Source organism: Quercus robur, chromosome 9 (genome assembly GCF_932294415.1).
Source record: "Quercus robur chromosome 9, dhQueRobu3.1, whole genome shotgun sequence".
Classification (NCBI taxonomy): Eukaryota; Viridiplantae; Streptophyta; class Magnoliopsida; order Fagales; family Fagaceae; genus Quercus; species Quercus robur.
In genome coordinates this window covers 33,894,588-33,913,210 of record NC_065542.1, presented here as the reverse complement: position 1 = coordinate 33,913,210, position 18,623 = coordinate 33,894,588, and the positions used below count along the sequence as shown (strand labels likewise).

Sequence of the window (18,623 nt, the reverse complement as noted above, 5' to 3'; positions counted from 1 at the left end):
TTAATCAACATTCTAAAATAAATAAATAAATGATTTTACTAATGTGTGCCCTAAGGACACACAATAGTAAACCAATTTTAGAAAAAGTTTATCGGAAATTGAAAAAGTTTTGACAATTTTTTCAATTTTCAATAAAACTTTTTTAAAAATAGATTTGTTAATGTGTGCCCCATAAATAAAATTATTTTCATATTTCTTAATTTTAATATATTTATCTTGATATGAGCATGGTGAAATGATTGGTCATGTTATTTACTTTACTTTTGTAGATGTGGCCATCTTTAATAGCTAAGGCCAAAGCAGGAGGACTAGACGTCATCCAGACCCTTGTGTTTTGGAACCTTCACGAGCCCCAGTTTGATCAGGTCTCTCTCTCTTCCACATACATATCTCTAATCTCTCTCATGGTAATGCTGATATGTTTTTTTTTTCAGTTTGATTTCAGTGGAAGACGTGACATAGTAAGGTTCATTAAGGAAGTCCAAGCACAAGGCTTATATGTGTCCCTTAGGATTGGACCTTTCATTCAGGGTGAATGGGCTTATGGGTAAAAAAATCTCTCATTAATGCTTTTGCCAAAAATATGTTAGGAAAATAACTATTAATTACTTTCACATAGATTCATCAATGATTTTTTTTTTTTTTTTATTATGCACCAATTACAACGGATCACATTAACTGTTATAAAATTGTTTGTATCTCTATACTTATTGTTGTTGCGCTTAGGGCATATTGTTTTACTTTGGTGATGCAGGGGTCTACCAATTTGGCTGCGTGATGTACCTGATATTGTTTTTCGATCTGACAATGAACCATTCAAGGTATGAATTGCTCTAATTGTACCATACATTGCCTACTTTTTCCTGATTGACAATTTGAAATACAAGCCCCATAGACCTTAGTCTACTGACAGCATAAAAAACTTCAAGGAAAAACATATCTTGGGTCTACATGATTTAGACTAAACAATAAGCGTTCATTCCATTAATGGCAAAATAACGTGAACATGTTACATGCTTGATGTTATTAGATAAAAGCTAATTAAGCACTGCTAGTGCTATTAGTGACACCATTCTCATTTTGTTAATGGCAGTATCACATGTGGAGGTTTACAACCAAGATAGTAAGGATGATGAAATCAGAAAAGTTATTTGCTTCACAAGGAGGGCCAATTATTCTATCACAGGTTTACTTAAAAACCAAAGTTGCATACCATACCTGCTATCTTTAAAATTTTTATGACTAAAAAGTTGTTTGTGGTGTAGATTGAAAACGAGTATCAATTAGTAGAAGCAGGTTTTGGTGAGAAAGGTCCACCTTATGTTAAGTGGGCTGCAGCTATGGCTGTGGGGCTTCAAACTGGTGTGCCTTGGGTGATGTGTAAGCAAAGTGATGCTCCTGATCCTGTGGTGAGTCACATTCTCTTAGAATTAAGGACATGACCTTGTGTTTGACTGTATTTTGAGACAACTAAGAAGGAAATCCTAAAATCTGGTTTATGTTAAATTTTTATAGAACTCATTTGGCAACATTTTCTTTGTTTTTTTATCCAAATTATTATAATATGAAGAGCTTTTAGCTTCAGTTTTATTATAAGATCATGCAACTTGCAGATCAATGCGTGCAATGGGAGAAGATGTGGACAAACATTTGTAGGGCCCAACTCGCCAAATAAGCCAGCAATATGGACAGAGAATTGGACAAGTTTGTATGTTTATATCCAATGCTTAATATGTTCTTTCTAAAATATTAAGTAAACCCTCCACATGTTGCAGCTGAATTAATGGCTTGCCCAAAAACAATGCTCCTCATCTCTTTTGCCATCCACAGTAACCTTCTTCCTTAGTTATTCATGAGCAAAATTTTCAAATTAATTCTTTTTATGTGGACAGTACTTTTATTTTTCTATGTGGCAGTTTGCTAGTAAAGTTGATTTCTATATTGTCATAGGGTGATGTTCAAACATTGCGAGTCCATTCAAGCCTCTCAGCACACACACACCAACATACATAATTGCATGCATAAAGAAACATAGGAATCAACAAAGAAAGGGAAAAATAAAAAGAAACAGAAACCATAGAGTCTGCAATCATATTTAGAGTTGTACTATGCAAAATATAGTCATTGGCATTTTTGACATTTGCTCTAAATGGCCTCTTGACATATGGTAGCCTAGTAGCTATTTAAAGTTCAATAAGAAAATATAGCACCAAGATCATTTACTATTTAGAAAATTTTCTGAACATATACATGTATATATTTTGGCACACAATTATATGTTTTATTATGTCATTTTGCAAAATAAATTATTAATAAAGAGCAACGTATCTAATGCCTTTGGTTTGTTTTGAAGTTATCAAGTGTACGGTGGAGAGCCAGACATGAGATCAGCAGAAGACATAGCGTATCAGGCTGCATTGTTCGTTGCAAAGAAAGGAAGTTATGTCAATTACTATATGGTATGAAAATCTCTCTTGATTATCTTATCTACATGATATAATAAGAGCTCTTAATATGTGAGTGTGGAATTATATACAATTTACAAGCATAAAAGCTCAAGTTATTTGCCATCAATAGCTCATTGTATTTAAACTTGTAATGTTTATGTTATTTAGTACGGTCATCATAGACTGAAATGTATTTTAATCCAACATCATAATGTCTCTTCTAACATTATGGTTCTATTCTAGTATCATGGAGGAACCAATTTTGGAAGAACAGCCTCTAAATATGTATTGACAAGTTATTATGATCAAGCCCCTCTCGATGAGTATGGTATATTTATACATACTTTTATTATGTCACATAATTGCATATTTTCAAAGTGAAATTTTAACATGTTTAGTTGACAATTTCAGGTTTGATTAGGCAACCAAAATGGGGTCATCTTAAGGAATTACATGCTGCTATAAAGCTGTGCTTAAAGCCTCTACTTACTGGAGTACATAGTACTTTCCATTTGGGTCAACTACAAGAAGTGAGAACATTATCAATGAATTCCTAAGTATTTCATTCTTATTTTATGAATTTCTTTTGAATAACATAAATGGGAATCTGTAATGTATGTTTGCTGCAGGCCTATGTCTTTAAAGGAAATTCAGAAGAATGTGCTGCCTTTCTTGTAAACAATGACAATGAAAGAAATGCTACTGTGCACTATGAGAATTCAACATATGAATTGCCTCCAGAGTCAGTTAGCATCCTACCGGACTGCAAGATTGTAGCCTTCAACACTGCAAAGGTTCATTTAAAATCAAGATTACTTGTTGTCTATGTAGATCAAAATATACAGTTTTATAATACCATTTCTATGTGAGATTATAGCATTTCAATTTATTGAATCTTTTTTTAGTGAAGCATTTTCTTTACCCCTCTGCATTTGCATTCTGCAAATGGTATGGTCAATATAGACTATAGATATTCTTCATTACTTGTGTACTTGCTACTTGGACAGGTAGGGACAGAATATACGACAAGATCAATGAAAGCAGACCAGAATCTTGACTCACCTGATAAATGGGAAGAATATAAAGAATCCATCCCCAACTTTGACAAGACTTCATGGAGAGCAAACACGTTACTAGAGCAGATGAATGCAACAAAAGATAAATCTGATTATCTTTGGTACACTTTCAGGTAACTAATAGCTGAAGTAGTTGGTTCTACTTCAACTACATTTGCATCCACTGTTTCTTTTTGTTTTGTTTTGTTTTGGTTTTTTGTTTTTTGTTTTTTGTTTTTTTTTTTTGTTTTTTTGTTTTTTTTTTGTCTTTTGTTCTTTTTTTTTTTTTTTTTCTTTTTTTTTGTCTTTTGTTCTTTTTTTTTTTTTTTTTTTTTTTTTTTACGTGATAAGTTCATCTACTAAATTTTTTGCTCTGTGAATATGTAGGTTTCAGCATGAATCCCTTGACACTGGATTTGTACTTAAAGTGAATTCCCTTGCACATGTTTTGCATGCATTTGTGAATGGAAAATTTATAGGTGAGCTTTTAAATTTCCTTCAAGTCTTTTCTAATGGGAAAATCATATCCTAAATATGTGATGTTTACTACCGATGATGACATTAACTATACATGCATCTGCCAAAATATTTGGCTGAAAGGCATTTGAGTCTTGGCACACAAATAAGTAAATTTTATATTCATTTTGAGATTTGGAAGAGAAACATTTAGGAAAAATTCTCTGCGGGTCAATATTTCAAACACACATAGAAAGTAATACATGCTTCTCATCACTTCAGTTCTTGCTACATGGTTCTTTTTCCTCCCTTGTGCATTTTAACTTGTATGGACACAAATACACGCAGAAAAACTCTTTTGTAATTGACTTTAACCACGTTCAAGGTTGCATAGTATGCAGAATAGTTTCAAAAGCTTAAATAATAAGGACTATGTCCCTGCTATGTTTTGTACACATGCCAAACATTCAATCTGTTTGTCTGAATACAAATACAAGTTAGGTATACAATGGTAGATTGGTGAACTGGTATTAACAGGACCATGTCAATGCTTAATTCTGAAATTAACAGAGAATGAGAAAAAAAATTATTGCATCATACCATTTTTTTTTTCTTGATTGGTTTATCAGGTTCAAAATATATCCCTACATAACAATCCTATAATTGACTTGTAAGAAGCTTGGACTTGTTTTATAACTCAATTTTCCATTATTATTATCAAGAAGCTTGGACTTGTTTGACATTCAGAAGCTTGGACCTGTCTGAATGTCAAACTTTGATACCAAAACTCATTATTAGTGCAGTTGTGAACGTGGCCATTTTTCCAGCAATAATAATGAGACTCTAATTTTCATTCCAATCTCTCCTCTTTCTGTATTTGGTTTACTCTTCAACTATGCTGACTTCACTCTGTTGTTCTTTAGGATCTGCACACGGAAGTCATTCCAGTTTATTTTTTGCCCTGGAGAAAAATGTTTCTTTGATTAATGGGACAAACCATGTCTCTTTACTTAGTGTCATGGCTGGATTACCGGTATGTTTCAACCTTAATTCTCTCATTTTTCCTAAGATATTTTGATGCATTAATGCAAAGGAAGCAAGTTATTTATCAAAAAATAAAAAAAGGAAGCACGTTCATGCCATAATGATTTGTGTCACCTACACTGCTTTCCAATTCCCATAAAGTGGCCTTCAGAATAGATACATATTGAAGAGCACCATGCTTTGGCTCATTAGAGTATTTGCATCGGTCCATGCAAAATGGCCTTAAAAATTCACATAAGTCCAAGTAAAGTTATGCATTTTAGCTATTATAATTGTGTAAATTTACATGGCTATTGTAGCAGTGTATATGCATTTTTTATTCATTTTTTGAGTTTCTTGAGAATGAAGGAATTTACATGGTACTGTAGTTGTGTATATGCTTTTTATTATTTTTATTATTATTATTATTATTATTTTGTGTTTCTAAAGAATGAAGGAAGATGGTGGTTGTAATGTGCGAAGAGAGAAACAATTAAAAAAATTAAAAAAATTAATTTTTTAATAAAGTAGATAATCTCATTTTTGAAAAATAGAGAAGTAGGTTATGCTAAAAAAGATAGGAATTTTTGCACAAACTAATGCAAATGCTTTTACTTAAATCTCTGATCTTAGGAAGCCAAAGTTGGCATGTCCTTGTGTTTGACACATCATCAACTTGAGCTTGACTTGACATGGCAAAACTGCAAAACTGCAGTCAAGACTAATTTAAATTATTTGTAGGGTAAATTACATTTTTTGTCTAATAAATTTTGGGCATGTGAAATTTTGGAATTTTGGTCCCTTAATTTTATGGGTTCTATTTTAGTCATTTGAATTTCAAAAAGTGTAACAATTTAGTCTTGTTGTCAAGTTCTCATCCAATTTAACTGATGTGCCTAATAGTTAAAGTGTTGTGGATGTGCCTAATTGTTACACCTTCAAAATTCGAAGGACTAAAATATAGCACTTAAAAATTGAGGGATCAAAATCGCACAAACCCAAAACTTGAGGGATTTGTAACTAGCAATTCGGTAGTACAAATGTACAATACACCGACTAACAAACAAACCATATATAGAATAGATAATGTATTTGAATAACATAATTGAAATTGAAAAATAAAACTTATAGTATAAAGTTTTTAAAAAAATATCTTTAAGTTATATGATAAAAGCATATTGTTTAAGATTGAGTTTTTATGAAAAACAAGAATTATAATAATAATTATTAAAATAATCTAGCATAAATTTTTTTTGGATGAACATCTAGCATAAATATTGAAACACCATTTAAATTCCTTGAAAATTTAATTTGGTAATTAAATTTAATGAAATTATTTAAATTTATTTAAACTTTTATTATAAAATAATTAGAAAAAAGAATGAAAATATATTTCATTTTTGGTTTATCAGTTTCACCTTTTAAAATTGGAATGCAAATATATGTGATAATATCTTTTTATTAGTATCAGTAATGAGTTATGACCGATTTTAAAACTTCCCAATTCCCAGTCCTCTCGTTTGCTTTATTTGGCAATTCGTTTAGTATAGGAGTATGCATAGCATTGGTTGACTATTATTATTGCATATATTATAGAAACTTTCACACTATCAATCAATGCTTTATTGAAGCATTGTTGTGAAACGTTTCTCATGCCTGAATCTTATGCTTTATTGGTAGCCATGCTTTTCTACAGTTAATGTAATACATGTTTGAAATTTAAAACGTGGAATTAAATGAGAAGACTCTGCTATGTAAGTGGCTAGGTGATGAATTTTAGGGGTGACTCACTAGTATGTATTCCGACAACCAATTCTTACACTCCCTTTCTTCTCAACTATTTCGTTAAACATATACCCATATAATCTTAATTTTATACGAACACTATTATTTTTATGCACTTAACAAAAAAAAAAAAAAAAAAACTGTTTAAGAGCTTTTTATTTAACAAGTGGTGTAGACTTGTTAGAATATACAACCAGGTGGCTAAGCTTGTTGTATCTTGAGAACGGCACGCAAAATTCATTAGTTTACTACACTGGAGAACTCTGTAAATGGCGTGTATCTTCTTAAGAGAGCGACTTGGTCCACGCAAACCATGCCTCAATTCTGTCACCTCAAACTCATGGAATTGACGGTTTTTTATTTTTCTTGTTAAGAGATATCTCATAACAAGAAAAATAAAATACAGTCAATTCCATAAGTTTGAGGTGGCAGAGTTGAGTGCAGATCAAGTCGTTATCTTGAGACGATACACGCTGTTTATGGTTTTTTCTAATGTAGTAGACTAACAATTCTGCATTTCACCTCCAGGGTACAAGGCCAACCACCTAACTATATGTGCTAACAAACACCTAATTATATCCTAACAAGTCTACACCACTTGTAGTAAAAGAAGATCTTAAACGATATTTTCTTGAAGTCAGAATAAAGTGTATAAAAATAATAGTGTTTGTATGGAAATTAAGATTAAATGTATATTTTTTTTAACAAAATAGTTGAGAAGGAAGTGAGTGTAAGAACTGGTTGTCGGAGTATACACACTATTTTGTCACCCTTAAAATTCATCACCTGACCACTTACATATAAGGTTCAGGTGGAGTCTTCTCATTAATTCCGTGTACATGTATTACATTAACTGTAGAAAAGCATGGCTGTCATAATTAATATTGAAGTATTTGAACAATTTTTTACGGTATGATTCAGCGATGAGAAACGTTTCACATCAATAAAGCATTAATTGATTGATGGTTTGGAAGTTTCTATATCTGATGATAATGTATATTCCTATATTAAACAAATTGTCAAATGAGAGGAATGGAAAGTTTTAAAATGGGTCATAGCTATGCTAATAAAAGAGATGAGTTTAACTTACACTTGGTGTAACTCTTTAGAAGACAGTTACACCTTTTATCTATCTTATCTATCTGCTGCAGTGCACATTGACAACGAGCCTTTGACTCATTATTACAAATATTCTTATTAGAATCTCATTAATTACCCTAATTAATTACATTTTAAACCTATCTCTAAACCCAAAAACGTTTGACGTCTAACGTTTCATTTATTAGAATCTCATTAATTACTCTCTCTCTCTCTCTCTCTCTAAACCCAAAGAGAGAGAGAGATTCAGACGTTAAACGTTTTTGGGTTTAGAGATAGATTTAGAATATAATAAATGAGGGTAATTAATAAGATTCTAATAAGAATATTTGTAATAATGAGAGTTTTTTTTAACCAGTTTAAAAAAGGTGTAATTCTAAAGAGTTACACCAAGTGTAACTTGAACTCATCTCCTAATAAAAATATATGTTATTAAATATATTTGCATTCCAATTTTAAACGATGAAACCTATAAAGCCATAAACCAAAATAAAGCTAATTTTATAATTTCGTTTGATAGAATTTTAATTTCATTAGTACTCTTCTTTGTATTTTTCACATGGCACCATAGATAAAAATAGTACTCTTCTTTGTTCAATTTATGGTTTTATATAGTAGTTAAAAGCAATGTGCCAGCCACCTACAGGTCAAATGGTATTCTCAAATGTTTCTAATGAAAACGTTCATGGTTTGAATCTTCCATCTTTAGGCACAATGTATCAAAAAAAAAAAAACAAAGTAAGATCCCCTCCATTATTTTGGAAAACTGAATTATTATTTACAAACGAAAAAAAAAAAAAAAAAAAAAACGAAATGTAGTCGTTACTTCTCAATGAGAGTTTTAGCTTCTCCCAAAATTGGATTTTCATGAATCTCTCAAGAACACTCAAAGAAGCAGCTCATTAACAATATGTTTATCAAGAAAAAGGAGAATGAGGAGAATTAAGTTTTCGTTAGATTCCATTTTTTCAAAAAATTTCATCCAGTCATGCCTTTATTGTTTCATCCCCATCAGTATACATTCTGTAACATTTATCTTATATATATGCTTTTGAGTTCAAAAATTATATTTACTTTTTATTTGTGGCATGAAGGGCTCAGGATCATTTCTTGAGAGAAGAGTTACTGGGTTACGTAGAGTAAGGATACTAAACAAAAATGATGTCGAAGATTTCACAAACTATACATGGGGATACCAGGTTCATTTCTTATATCTATATTTGTATTTTCAATCTGTAATGCTTTAATAATTATCCACAAATTATATTTTCATATTATTCTTTCATATCAAGTGCTCACTCAAAGATTGTCATAACCCATTTTTCATCTACAAAGTTTATAACTAATGAGATTATGATCTCGAAATAATTCCATGCAATAATTTCATGAAGGTTGGGCTGTCAGGAGAGAAATTAAATATTTACACAGAACAAGGGTCAAGTAATATTCAATGGAGAAGGTTTGGAAACTCTAATCATCAGAGACTCACATGGTACAAGGTATAAATTCTACTAATGCTGTGTCATGCTAATTATTCTTGCTTGAACTATTTCTGTATACTTAATCTGCACTAAGCTTATCGTCATGGATTGTCTTTATAGACTCAATTTGATGCACCCAAAGGAAATGACCCTGTTGCATTAAACCTTGGTTCTATGGGAAAAGGGGAAGCTTGGGTTAATGGACAAAGTATTGGGCGATATTGGGTCTCATTTCTTACCCCAGAAGGGAGTCCTTCACAAACATGGTATGCCTAAGAACTTATGTTTGGTACTTTTGTTTGAATACTTCAAATAATAATACAAGCGATTAATTCAGTAACAATACACATACAACATTGTCACTGAGCAATAAAATGCAATTTTTCATTTGTATTTAATAGTAAAAAGGAAGCCATTAGTTCTATGCTAAAATATAAAAAAATATGGTCTTCCACCTTTACTGATCTTATTTCAAACCCATTCTTATACAGTAAAATATTTCTCATACTTTCAAAATCATTTAAAAATGTCCTTATATTGTCATCTTCTGGATGAAAAATATTGGGATGGTAAATAGAATTCTTGTCACATTAGAGGCTGGATCATCAAAGTGACCCCAGTTTCATGAATTTCATTTACTCTATATGTAAACATTTTTCATCAATTAGATGATGGTAAGGATTTTTTAAAATATTTTTAAATAGGGTCAAATTTATGTACAGTATCTTAGGTATATTACATTAGGTTTTTCAATTAAATTCAAATATGTAGTTATATTGAAATTAATTGTAATAGAAAAAGAAAACATTATTTGTATTTCATTGGTTAACACAATCATGTATTTGAATTCAATTGAAAACCCTAATATATTGCACTTAGGGTACGTACTGCACTTAAGTTTTGCGCTTTAAAAAATAAGAACGATTTTGAAATAAAGGTCATATGCTGAGTGCCAAATATGAAATTTGACAAAAAGGAAAACAAAAAACTAATCTCCCCGTGTAAGTGTTTGAAACACTTATAAATGATATGGTTGTTCTTGTAGGTACAATGTACCTCGATCCTTCCTCAACCCTAAAGGAAACCTATTAGTTCTATTGGAAGAAGAAAATGGGAATCCTCTTGGTATTTCTGTGGACACAGTTTCAATAACAAGAGTATGTGGGAGAGTGACTAGTTCATATCCACCCCCAGTGATTTCATGGGTGGGTCAAAACCAAACTAGATCCAAGCATAAAAAGAAACATGGCAGAAGACCTAAAGTACAGCTTCGTTGTCCTCAAAGAAGGAAGATTTCCAAGATCTTATTTGCAAGTTTTGGGACCCCTTTTGGTGGTGATTGTGAAAACTATGGGTTTGGAAGATGTCATTCTTCTAATTCCAGAACCGTCGTAGAAAAGGTTAGCTTCTTCTTTTTCGACTTTTATTTTCATATAGTTATAGATTCATGCAGTAATGTTCAATTTGGTTGCCAAGAATTTATAGAGATACTGTCTGTCTATCATTGTGCTATCTTTTAAAAGTTAAAAGCCAATTTCCTAACGAACTAAATTTAACTAACAGCTGAGCTTGATTTATTTATAAACATTAAAATTGTAGCTTCTATGATTTATAATTTGCAAGTTGGAAGAAAAATTTGTCAATTTTATGTTGCTTCATGTTTTGTAAAAATTAAAATTGAAGTGTAGTAAACAAATTAATTTAGGAAATTTGTAAGAATAGAAAGTTTAGTTTCAAACTGATTTGGAGCTATCTTCTCCAACCAAATATATGAAAATTTACAAGACTATCTATAAGTATTATTTAAACAAGTTATACAATTCATAGAGAAAATTATGTGATACTATAACTATAAATTAATTGCCTCTTCAATCGCCATATAATGGATGGGAGGAAGATTACTTCAAACCAGCTTGGCGCTATACTTTGCCCCTTCGTAAAGTTAGATGCCTAACATGCTTTAATAAATGTGAATATATAGGCTTTGATGAGTGAGTGTGTAGCTTACCAATTAAAAAAATTCAAGTTTTTAATTTAAGGTTGTAATGAGTTAAATACTCAACAAATCTCGCGAGCAACCTCAAAATCAGGAAATTGCCAAATTATAGTTTGAACATAAAAATTGAGCTTTTCAACTCAAGTTTTGAATGTTTTTATAATCAAGTTAATGGAGCCAACTGCCATGTCTGTGCACCTTGAACTCATTTACAATCCTATATACAAAGTATGTCGCACTTCTTTTTGTTTCATTCTGGCTCCTACTGACTTGAAAATTCCTTTCTAATGTGATTTGTAGGCCTGTATTGGAAGGAGGACATGTTCCATCCCCTTATCAAGTAAATATTTTGGTGGTGACCCATGTCCAGGCATCCCAAAGGCACTCTTGATTGATGCGATATGTGAATGAAAATGAACCATTTTGTACCATTTGTTTTTAGGGATCCATGAACAATCCAATTTTCCACAGGAAATGCCATTTTTCAGATTCGTGCATATAAATTGGTAATAACAAAGCTTGCAGACTTTAACATATATATAGTTTTTTTTTTTCATTATTTTTTCTATATCTTTTTCATTATTTTTAATATATAATAATATATGTGGGGGGTGGGGGGGGGGGGAGGGGGTAGGGCCCAAAAAGGGATATTACCCAAATTGGTTCGGACCGAGGAAACAATTTAGCCCAACTACTCATTATCACAAGCCCAACACAATAAGAGTAATCCCAATAGAGAAACCGAGGAAGTCAACCCGCCTGAGGAACCTGAGGAATGTACACTCATCGAGAGACTGTAGACAAACTACCAAGGGCATGTGATTGAAGATCAAGGAAGGAAGAAGAGACGAGCAAGCAACGCAAGGAGGAAGCTTCCAGATAAAGCATACATCACCTCCACATTTAATGTACTGTACCAACTTAGCCAACCATATTAATAGTAAAATGACCCTTGAACAGTGTCCCCATACCCTGCATCCTACTCTACCACCACTAGCAAAGTAGTGATGGGACAAGTATCTATAAAAGGATCAACAACCCTCCAAGTGGAAGGCAAGAATGCAATCCCAGCAGCTATATATGGTAGGAAAGATCCTCCTAGAAGGGGATCGGAAAAACTAAGAGAAAAGGGAGAGAAAGGATTACGAAATTGTGTAACCCAAGAGCCTTGTTATCATAAGAACATTTGCTCCACGGACAGGCCTGAGGAGAAAGCTTGAATCATATACCTTGTTCTTTCTACTAATCTCCTCTTAACTATTGTCTCATATATTGCTTTTCCTTTAAATCCACCAATTAAGACTACTAAGACACCAAATGTTGACCTACCTCTACAAATAAATTGCATTGGGCTTGAACTTCAACCCATATCTATTCTTATTGGGCTTGGTCTCTTGTACAATATATAAAACCAAAGTCATCTGACTTTTGGTCGACCCTATATATTATTCAAATATGTGTGTGTGTGTTGCAATTTACCCCCCTAAAGTTTAGTAGTGTTTGGATTTTACATTCTGAAAATTCAAAACTTGGATTTTATCCCCTGAAGTTTGGGGTGCTTGGATTTTATATCACAACGTTTCAAAATTTGGATTTTATCTCCTAAATTTTGAGGGTGTATAGATTTTACTTCTTAAAGTTTGGATGTGTTTGGATTTTACACCCTGAAATTTCAAAATTTGGTGGGTATAAAATCCAAACTTCCCAAAACTTTAGGGGGTAAAATCAAAATTCCAAAATGTCATGATATAAAATCCAAACACCCCCAAACTTTAGAAGTTAAAATCTAAATTTTAAAACTTTATGGTGTAAAATCTTGAAGTTTCAGAATTTGGTGGGTGTAAAATCTAAACCTCCCAAAACTTTAAAGGGTAAAATCAAAGTTCCGAAATTTCATGATATAAAATCTAAACTCTCCCAAACTTTAGGGGATAAAATCTAAATTCCGAAACTTTATGGTGTAAAATCCAAACACTTCCAAATTTTAGGGGTGTAATTTGCAATTTACTCATATATATAATTAAAGTTAAATCTATTTGATATTTAAATTCTCCATAGAATCTTGGAACATCATAGCAAATGCCTAGCTAATGATAGAATATATAGTTTAGGACTTAGCTTTGGTCCAATGCATTGAACCCCATCAGATGATGACATGTGTTCAAAAGTAGACACATGTTATCATCTTAATGGGTCCAGTATTACTAGACACTAGATCTAAGATTGACCCTATAGTTTATATACTAAAACAATCATAATAAATATCAATTAAGTCATAATTATTAATAAATATTTATTAATAATTATCACAATTAGCAAATTTCATATTTAGTCAAAAAAATAAAAGAGAATATTATGTTATAATCTTTCGTGGCATTGTACAAGTTACTGACTAGTTGAATATAGTACTTGTTATGAACTTTTATACAGGAAATTCTTGTTATGAACTTTTGAAAATTTCTGGCTAACGCTTCACTAGATCCGTGTCATTGACGAGCAGCTGTCTCTCTTGATCAACCTGAATCAACCATAAATGACCTTGTTATATGCACATATCAATAATTTGATGAAAAAATAAATGATATATATATATATATATATATCTCGTTAAATTCACATATCGACATAAATCTAGTCTTTTAAATCACAGCTGCCCCTCTTAATCAAGCGTAATTGAGTTTTGTCATATGCACATATCAATTACAAGAAGGAAAAGAATAACATAATTGAGTTTTTCGTTATATTGACACATATCAACATAAATCATAGTGATATGAACTTATGCAGTTATGAACCACATGCACAGCTACCAGCCTACAATTAATGTCTTTTTTTCCTTTCAAAATTTAATATGCACACATCTACATAAATCATATTGATTAGGTTTAGACTAGAGCTTTATCCAAATATACTAATTGCCAAAACAAAATTGTTATCAGCTTAATGAGCGTCATTGTGGCAAAGAAAATATCAATAGTCTTATAATTCAACTCATACTTCTTGAAGTTTCCAACAAAAAATATTTAGGGTTCAAATTTCTTTTTTCCATTGTAACATTTTTTTTTAATTTTGTTGAAAAAACCCATTGTAGCATTTTGAATTTTAAAAAAAAAATGTGACAAAGAGAATAAAATTAATAATGATGTCAAGCGTCGACCCTCCATTTTACACCATCCAATAACATCTAATCACATCATTAATTTTCTTAAAAAAAAAAAACACTCACCGCTTTTCATAGCTCATTATTTATTCACTCACATACAAACACTTCCCTAAAACTTTATATTTACTGTAAAAATACAAAACAATGAATTAAATAATTTAAAAAAAAAAAATGAGAGAGAGAGAGAACCCGTAGAACCACCACTATTTCGAAGAAAGGATTTGAGCAGGGTAATGCTCCCCTATTTGTGTCGGACATTCTTTGTCTTCCACTCTCCAACCTACTCTCTTTGTGGAAAGTCAACTCTTTTGTTTTAGTTTTCTAACAATAAATACACTTTTGTCTCAAATTGTGGGTCCTCCATTTAATTTTAGGATGTCCCATAAAATGTAGTTTTTTTTCAAAGTTAATAAATAAATTTTCCTTATATTTTATTTAAAAAGTCAATATCATTTTTTTCACTAAGTTTAAATTAATGAGAATAATTTTAGAAATTTATACCTTTCTAATAAACCCAAAGCATTTTAAATGTTGTTTCCTTAAATATTTGAATTTTCTAAACAAAACCAACAATACCTAATAAATGAAATTCTATAGAAAGACCCTTCACTTTTTTTTTTCATTGTTTCTTTCGGTAGGAGACCCTTCAGATTTTGCTCCTTAAAACAAACAGGTTTCTTTGCCATCTTATAATCACCTACTTCTATTCCAACTCCACGCAGAAATAATCACCTACCAGTAAGAGTGAACCTATGGACGAGACTGGGTCTTATCTATCTACTAGCGTACTACGAGTGATGCTGTTTGATACTACTATGTTTGGTATTGTTTGTGTGAAGTTTGAAACTATGATTTACTTTTTATAGTTGTGTTGTGGTTATGGACGAAGTCATGAAGTATGTATTTATTAAATAAAAAGGCATCAGTGTGCATGTGCCTTGTCTGTAAACAATATTTATGTTATGTACAAAATGTTGTGTGAATTCTCCATAATATTGTCAGTCCAATTCAATCCTCAAGAGGGTTGAAAGATCCAAGACGAACAAAATCTCTGGACGCAGAGATGTAACGTCTAAATTTTCTTGAATAAAAGGAAGAAACCACATCCATACTCGTCCAACTCATGGACGAGGTAGAGCCAACTGAAACAATCCAAATTCTGGACGAGAGAAAAAGTTGGCAAAATAAGTAGATGGTATGTAAAATTAGTTTGCAAGTCTTAAGACAAATCAAGCTAATTAAAAATACTACCTGCTAAGACGAGTTAGACTACATGAAAAATATGTATTTTCGACATGGACGAGGTAGGAGTAAAATAGCTTAGCAGCATCCGTCCATGCAAAGAAAATGAAATCACTCGTCCATGCAAAGAAAATGAAATCATTTATCCATGCAAAGAAAATAAGACTTCATTCAAAGGGTGGACATCCTACGTCCAAAAACCCTTGATTAGTTTGAAAAGCAGAAATAGTATACTTAAAAAACCCGTCCTAAAACCATGGACGAGTATAATGTATTCTTGTTACATAAAGAAGGTCCAAAAACAAAGGACCAAACACAAAGGTTACAAAAAGAAAGAAAAAGCAAAGTTACAAAGGTTAAAGTCTCGTCCTAAGAAGGGGGAGCATTCTCAGCAGGCTCGTCCTGAGGAGGTTGAGTACTGGCGTCGTCTTCCACGTTGACGTCATCAGAGCCGGTCTGGAGGAGAGAGCTTGTGGCAGCAGCAAGGTTAAGCTTGATTGCGCTGAAGTCAACTTCAGGGAAGTTTTCAACAGCGTCCATTCTGAAATCTTCAAAACCAGCTGCATAATTGCGATCCAAAGTGTCTGTATACTCTTTGGACGACTTGAACTCAGCCACAGCGTCCTCTCTTGCCTTGGAAAGACGAGCATTCAACTCATTGTTCATCTTTTGTAAGTGATCAATGCGCGTTTCCTTCTCCAATGCATCCGTCCTTAGCTCCTCAATCAACTTGTTACGCTCTTTGACCTCGTCCTTAGCTTTTTCAGCAAACCCAGCCCATTTCTTACAGTCAGCGTTCACCTCCTGAATCCTTGTCTCCAACAAGGCTCTCGTCTTGTCCAGCTCCGTTGCCTGTCTAGACGCTGCTATGAACTTTGACATGGCCTGTGAATAGACAGAACAACATAGAATTATTAAATGAGGAAAAGTTAATAACTGAACAAGGACGAGGGATACTGGCATACCTTGAAGAGGTCATGGACGCCTGAATGTTCAAATTCCTTCAAGCCCATGTTATAGCACATGTTTATATCCTCGTCCTTGACGGCTGTTTGGAAACGTTCCCAAGCCAGATCTTCGCTCTCAATCATGTTCGTAGAAGGCTGGGACGAGCCAGGCATAGTAGACTTGGCTAAAGGAGTTCTAGGCGGAGTCTTGGACGGAGTGGATTCAACTGGAGTGGACGAGTCCACGTCGACTATCTGGACGGCAGGCTGAGACTGAGGAGGTTTTGACTTAACCACCTTGGACGAGCCCTGCTTAACCCTTTTGTCTCTACGACTGGGGAGCCCTTCCAGGTCAATATTCTTTGGCAAGAATTTTCTTTTGTCCCCAGCCGTTGGACGCGTCTGACCCTCAGGACGATCCTAGGCCATACCCTCAGGACGCTTCCCTTCTCCAGCAATTTCCTTCCCTTTGTTCTCCTTCATTGTTGATATTCCTAAGACGAGATGAACAAATTAAGAAATGTATACAAAAAAGAAAAGGGAAAGGAAGTTTAGCTACAAAAAAGAAAAGGAAAAGGAAGTTTAGCTAAAAACTTACTTTTTCGCACAGTAACTTCGTGGGCTATAGCTTCGTCTGAAGGCTCGGGACCTAAACCCCACTTGGCTAGACGTCTAAGCGTGACAAGAGAATGGAAGCTCCTATCTGTGTGTAGACGAGCCCTGTGGACGCGGTCACGGTGAAATTTGCTCAAGGACGGACGTTTGGCAGCTACAACACAATGAACAAATAAAGGTTAGGAATTGTAAATGTACCAAATAGGAGTAAGAATAAAAATAGACAAGGGGAAGGGACGTACCTTCTGGACGAAGGTTCCCTAGGTCCCCAGTGTAAGGGGGAAAGGGATCCCTGCCAACGTCCACAGGGTTCCCTGCCCAGAAGCCTGAAAGAAAAATGAACTCCGTCTTCCACTTCCTATCAGACGAAGCTAGGGACTTGATCAACCTACAATCATTCCCCCTAGCAGTAAACTGATAAAAACCTTCAGATTGACTTATGGCAGAAGGTTTATAACAATAAAGGAACTCGTCCACTATAAGAGGACGGTCCCCACCAAAAACTTCCCTCCACAAAATTTGCATGGAGATAATTAATCTCCATGCATTAGGATTGAATTGACAAACACCTAAACCTAACTTGACTAATAACTCCCTAGAGAAGGCATTTAAAGGAAACCTAAGGCCACCTAAGAAGTAAGATTCATAGACACCTATTCCAAAACGGGGCTCACAACACCACTCTCCACGGACGGGTAACCTAGGGTTAAACTCGTCCGGGATTTGATACCAGGATTTAAGGTTACCTAACCTTTGTTCGTCCGTCTTAGAATGAACGCCTACAGCGCAACTAAAGACGGTCTCTACCTCGTCCGAAGGATTGGACGGAGAACCAGCTTGAGAGCCAGAAGCTCTCCTAAGCTGTTCTTGGACGACTTCAATAGGGAGCCCAGGGGCCCCAGAAGAGTAGTTCTCGTCCGTGCTTCCTCCACTCTCATTACTAGTACTGCTAGAGCTAGACCTATCACTAGTATCATCACAATACTCGTCTATAACCTTATTAAGGCTATCAGTAGACGAGGAAGCAACAGACATCCCTAACAAGAAACTTAAACCTAAAGACAAGAAAAAGAAGAGTACCTGGCTCTAGACGGAAGAAGACTCTAGACGCAGAGAACTCCTAGACGAGGCTCTAGACGATGGATGTCAAGGAAGAAAATTTCTGAAACGAGGAGGGTTAAGGGAGGCATTCCACTATTTATAGGATGCTGACCTGGGTAATCAAAACGACCCAACCAATACGGAAGCGACACGTGGCATCTACCTTGGAAAAATAAATCGACGAAATCAGTCTCTAATAAGAAAAGGACACGTG

The 18,623-nt window shown here is 33.6% G+C and overlaps 2 protein-coding genes across 2 annotated transcripts; one reads left to right on the top strand and one right to left on the bottom strand.

The window, feature by feature from the left end:
• The first annotated feature begins 220 nt into the window (after positions 1–220).
• On the top strand, positions 221–11,858 carry LOC126698157 (beta-galactosidase 16). Its single transcript, XM_050395173.1, has 18 exons — positions 221–365; positions 435–547; positions 755–821; positions 1,094–1,186; positions 1,266–1,409; positions 1,614–1,708; positions 2,354–2,459; positions 2,691–2,775; positions 2,859–2,977; positions 3,077–3,241; positions 3,455–3,636; positions 3,890–3,981; positions 4,882–4,991; positions 8,959–9,063; positions 9,256–9,363; positions 9,466–9,611; positions 10,391–10,745; positions 11,642–11,858. The coding sequence occupies exons 1-18, from the start codon at positions 270–272 to the stop codon at positions 11,750–11,752; spliced, it is 2,292 nt and encodes a 763-aa protein (XP_050251130.1). The 5' UTR covers positions 221–269; the 3' UTR covers positions 11,753–11,858.
• A 4,095-nt stretch (positions 11,859–15,953) lies between these two features.
• Positions 15,954–17,175, bottom strand: LOC126698159 (uncharacterized). Its single transcript, XM_050395175.1, has 2 exons — positions 16,712–17,175; positions 15,954–16,631 (listed from the first exon to the last, which is right to left on the bottom strand). Exons 1-2 carry the CDS (start codon positions 16,865–16,867, stop codon positions 16,116–16,118), a joined length of 672 nt encoding a protein of 223 aa, XP_050251132.1. The 5' UTR covers positions 16,868–17,175; the 3' UTR covers positions 15,954–16,115.
• Between the last annotated feature and the right edge of the window lie 1,448 nt (positions 17,176–18,623).

Excerpts from the sequence above, each read along its gene's own strand:
- LOC126698157 (XM_050395173.1), top strand. The coding sequence starts at position 270 with ATGTGGCCATCTTTAATAGCTAAGGCCAAAGCAGGAGGACTAGACGTC. Across the intron at positions 1,410-1,613 it reads GTGATGCTCCTGATCCTGTG|ATCAATGCGTGCAATGGGAG; the intron begins GTGAGTCACATT and ends TGCAACTTGCAG. Across the intron at positions 3,637-3,889 it reads TATCTTTGGTACACTTTCAG|GTTTCAGCATGAATCCCTTG; the intron begins GTAACTAATAGC and ends GTGAATATGTAG.
- LOC126698159 (XM_050395175.1), bottom strand. The coding sequence starts at position 16,867 with ATGCCTGGCTCGTCCCAGCCTTCTACGAACATGATTGAGAGCGAAGAT. Across the intron at positions 16,632-16,711 it reads GCGTCCATGACCTCTTCAAG|GCCATGTCAAAGTTCATAGC; the intron begins GTATGCCAGTAT and ends GTCTATTCACAG.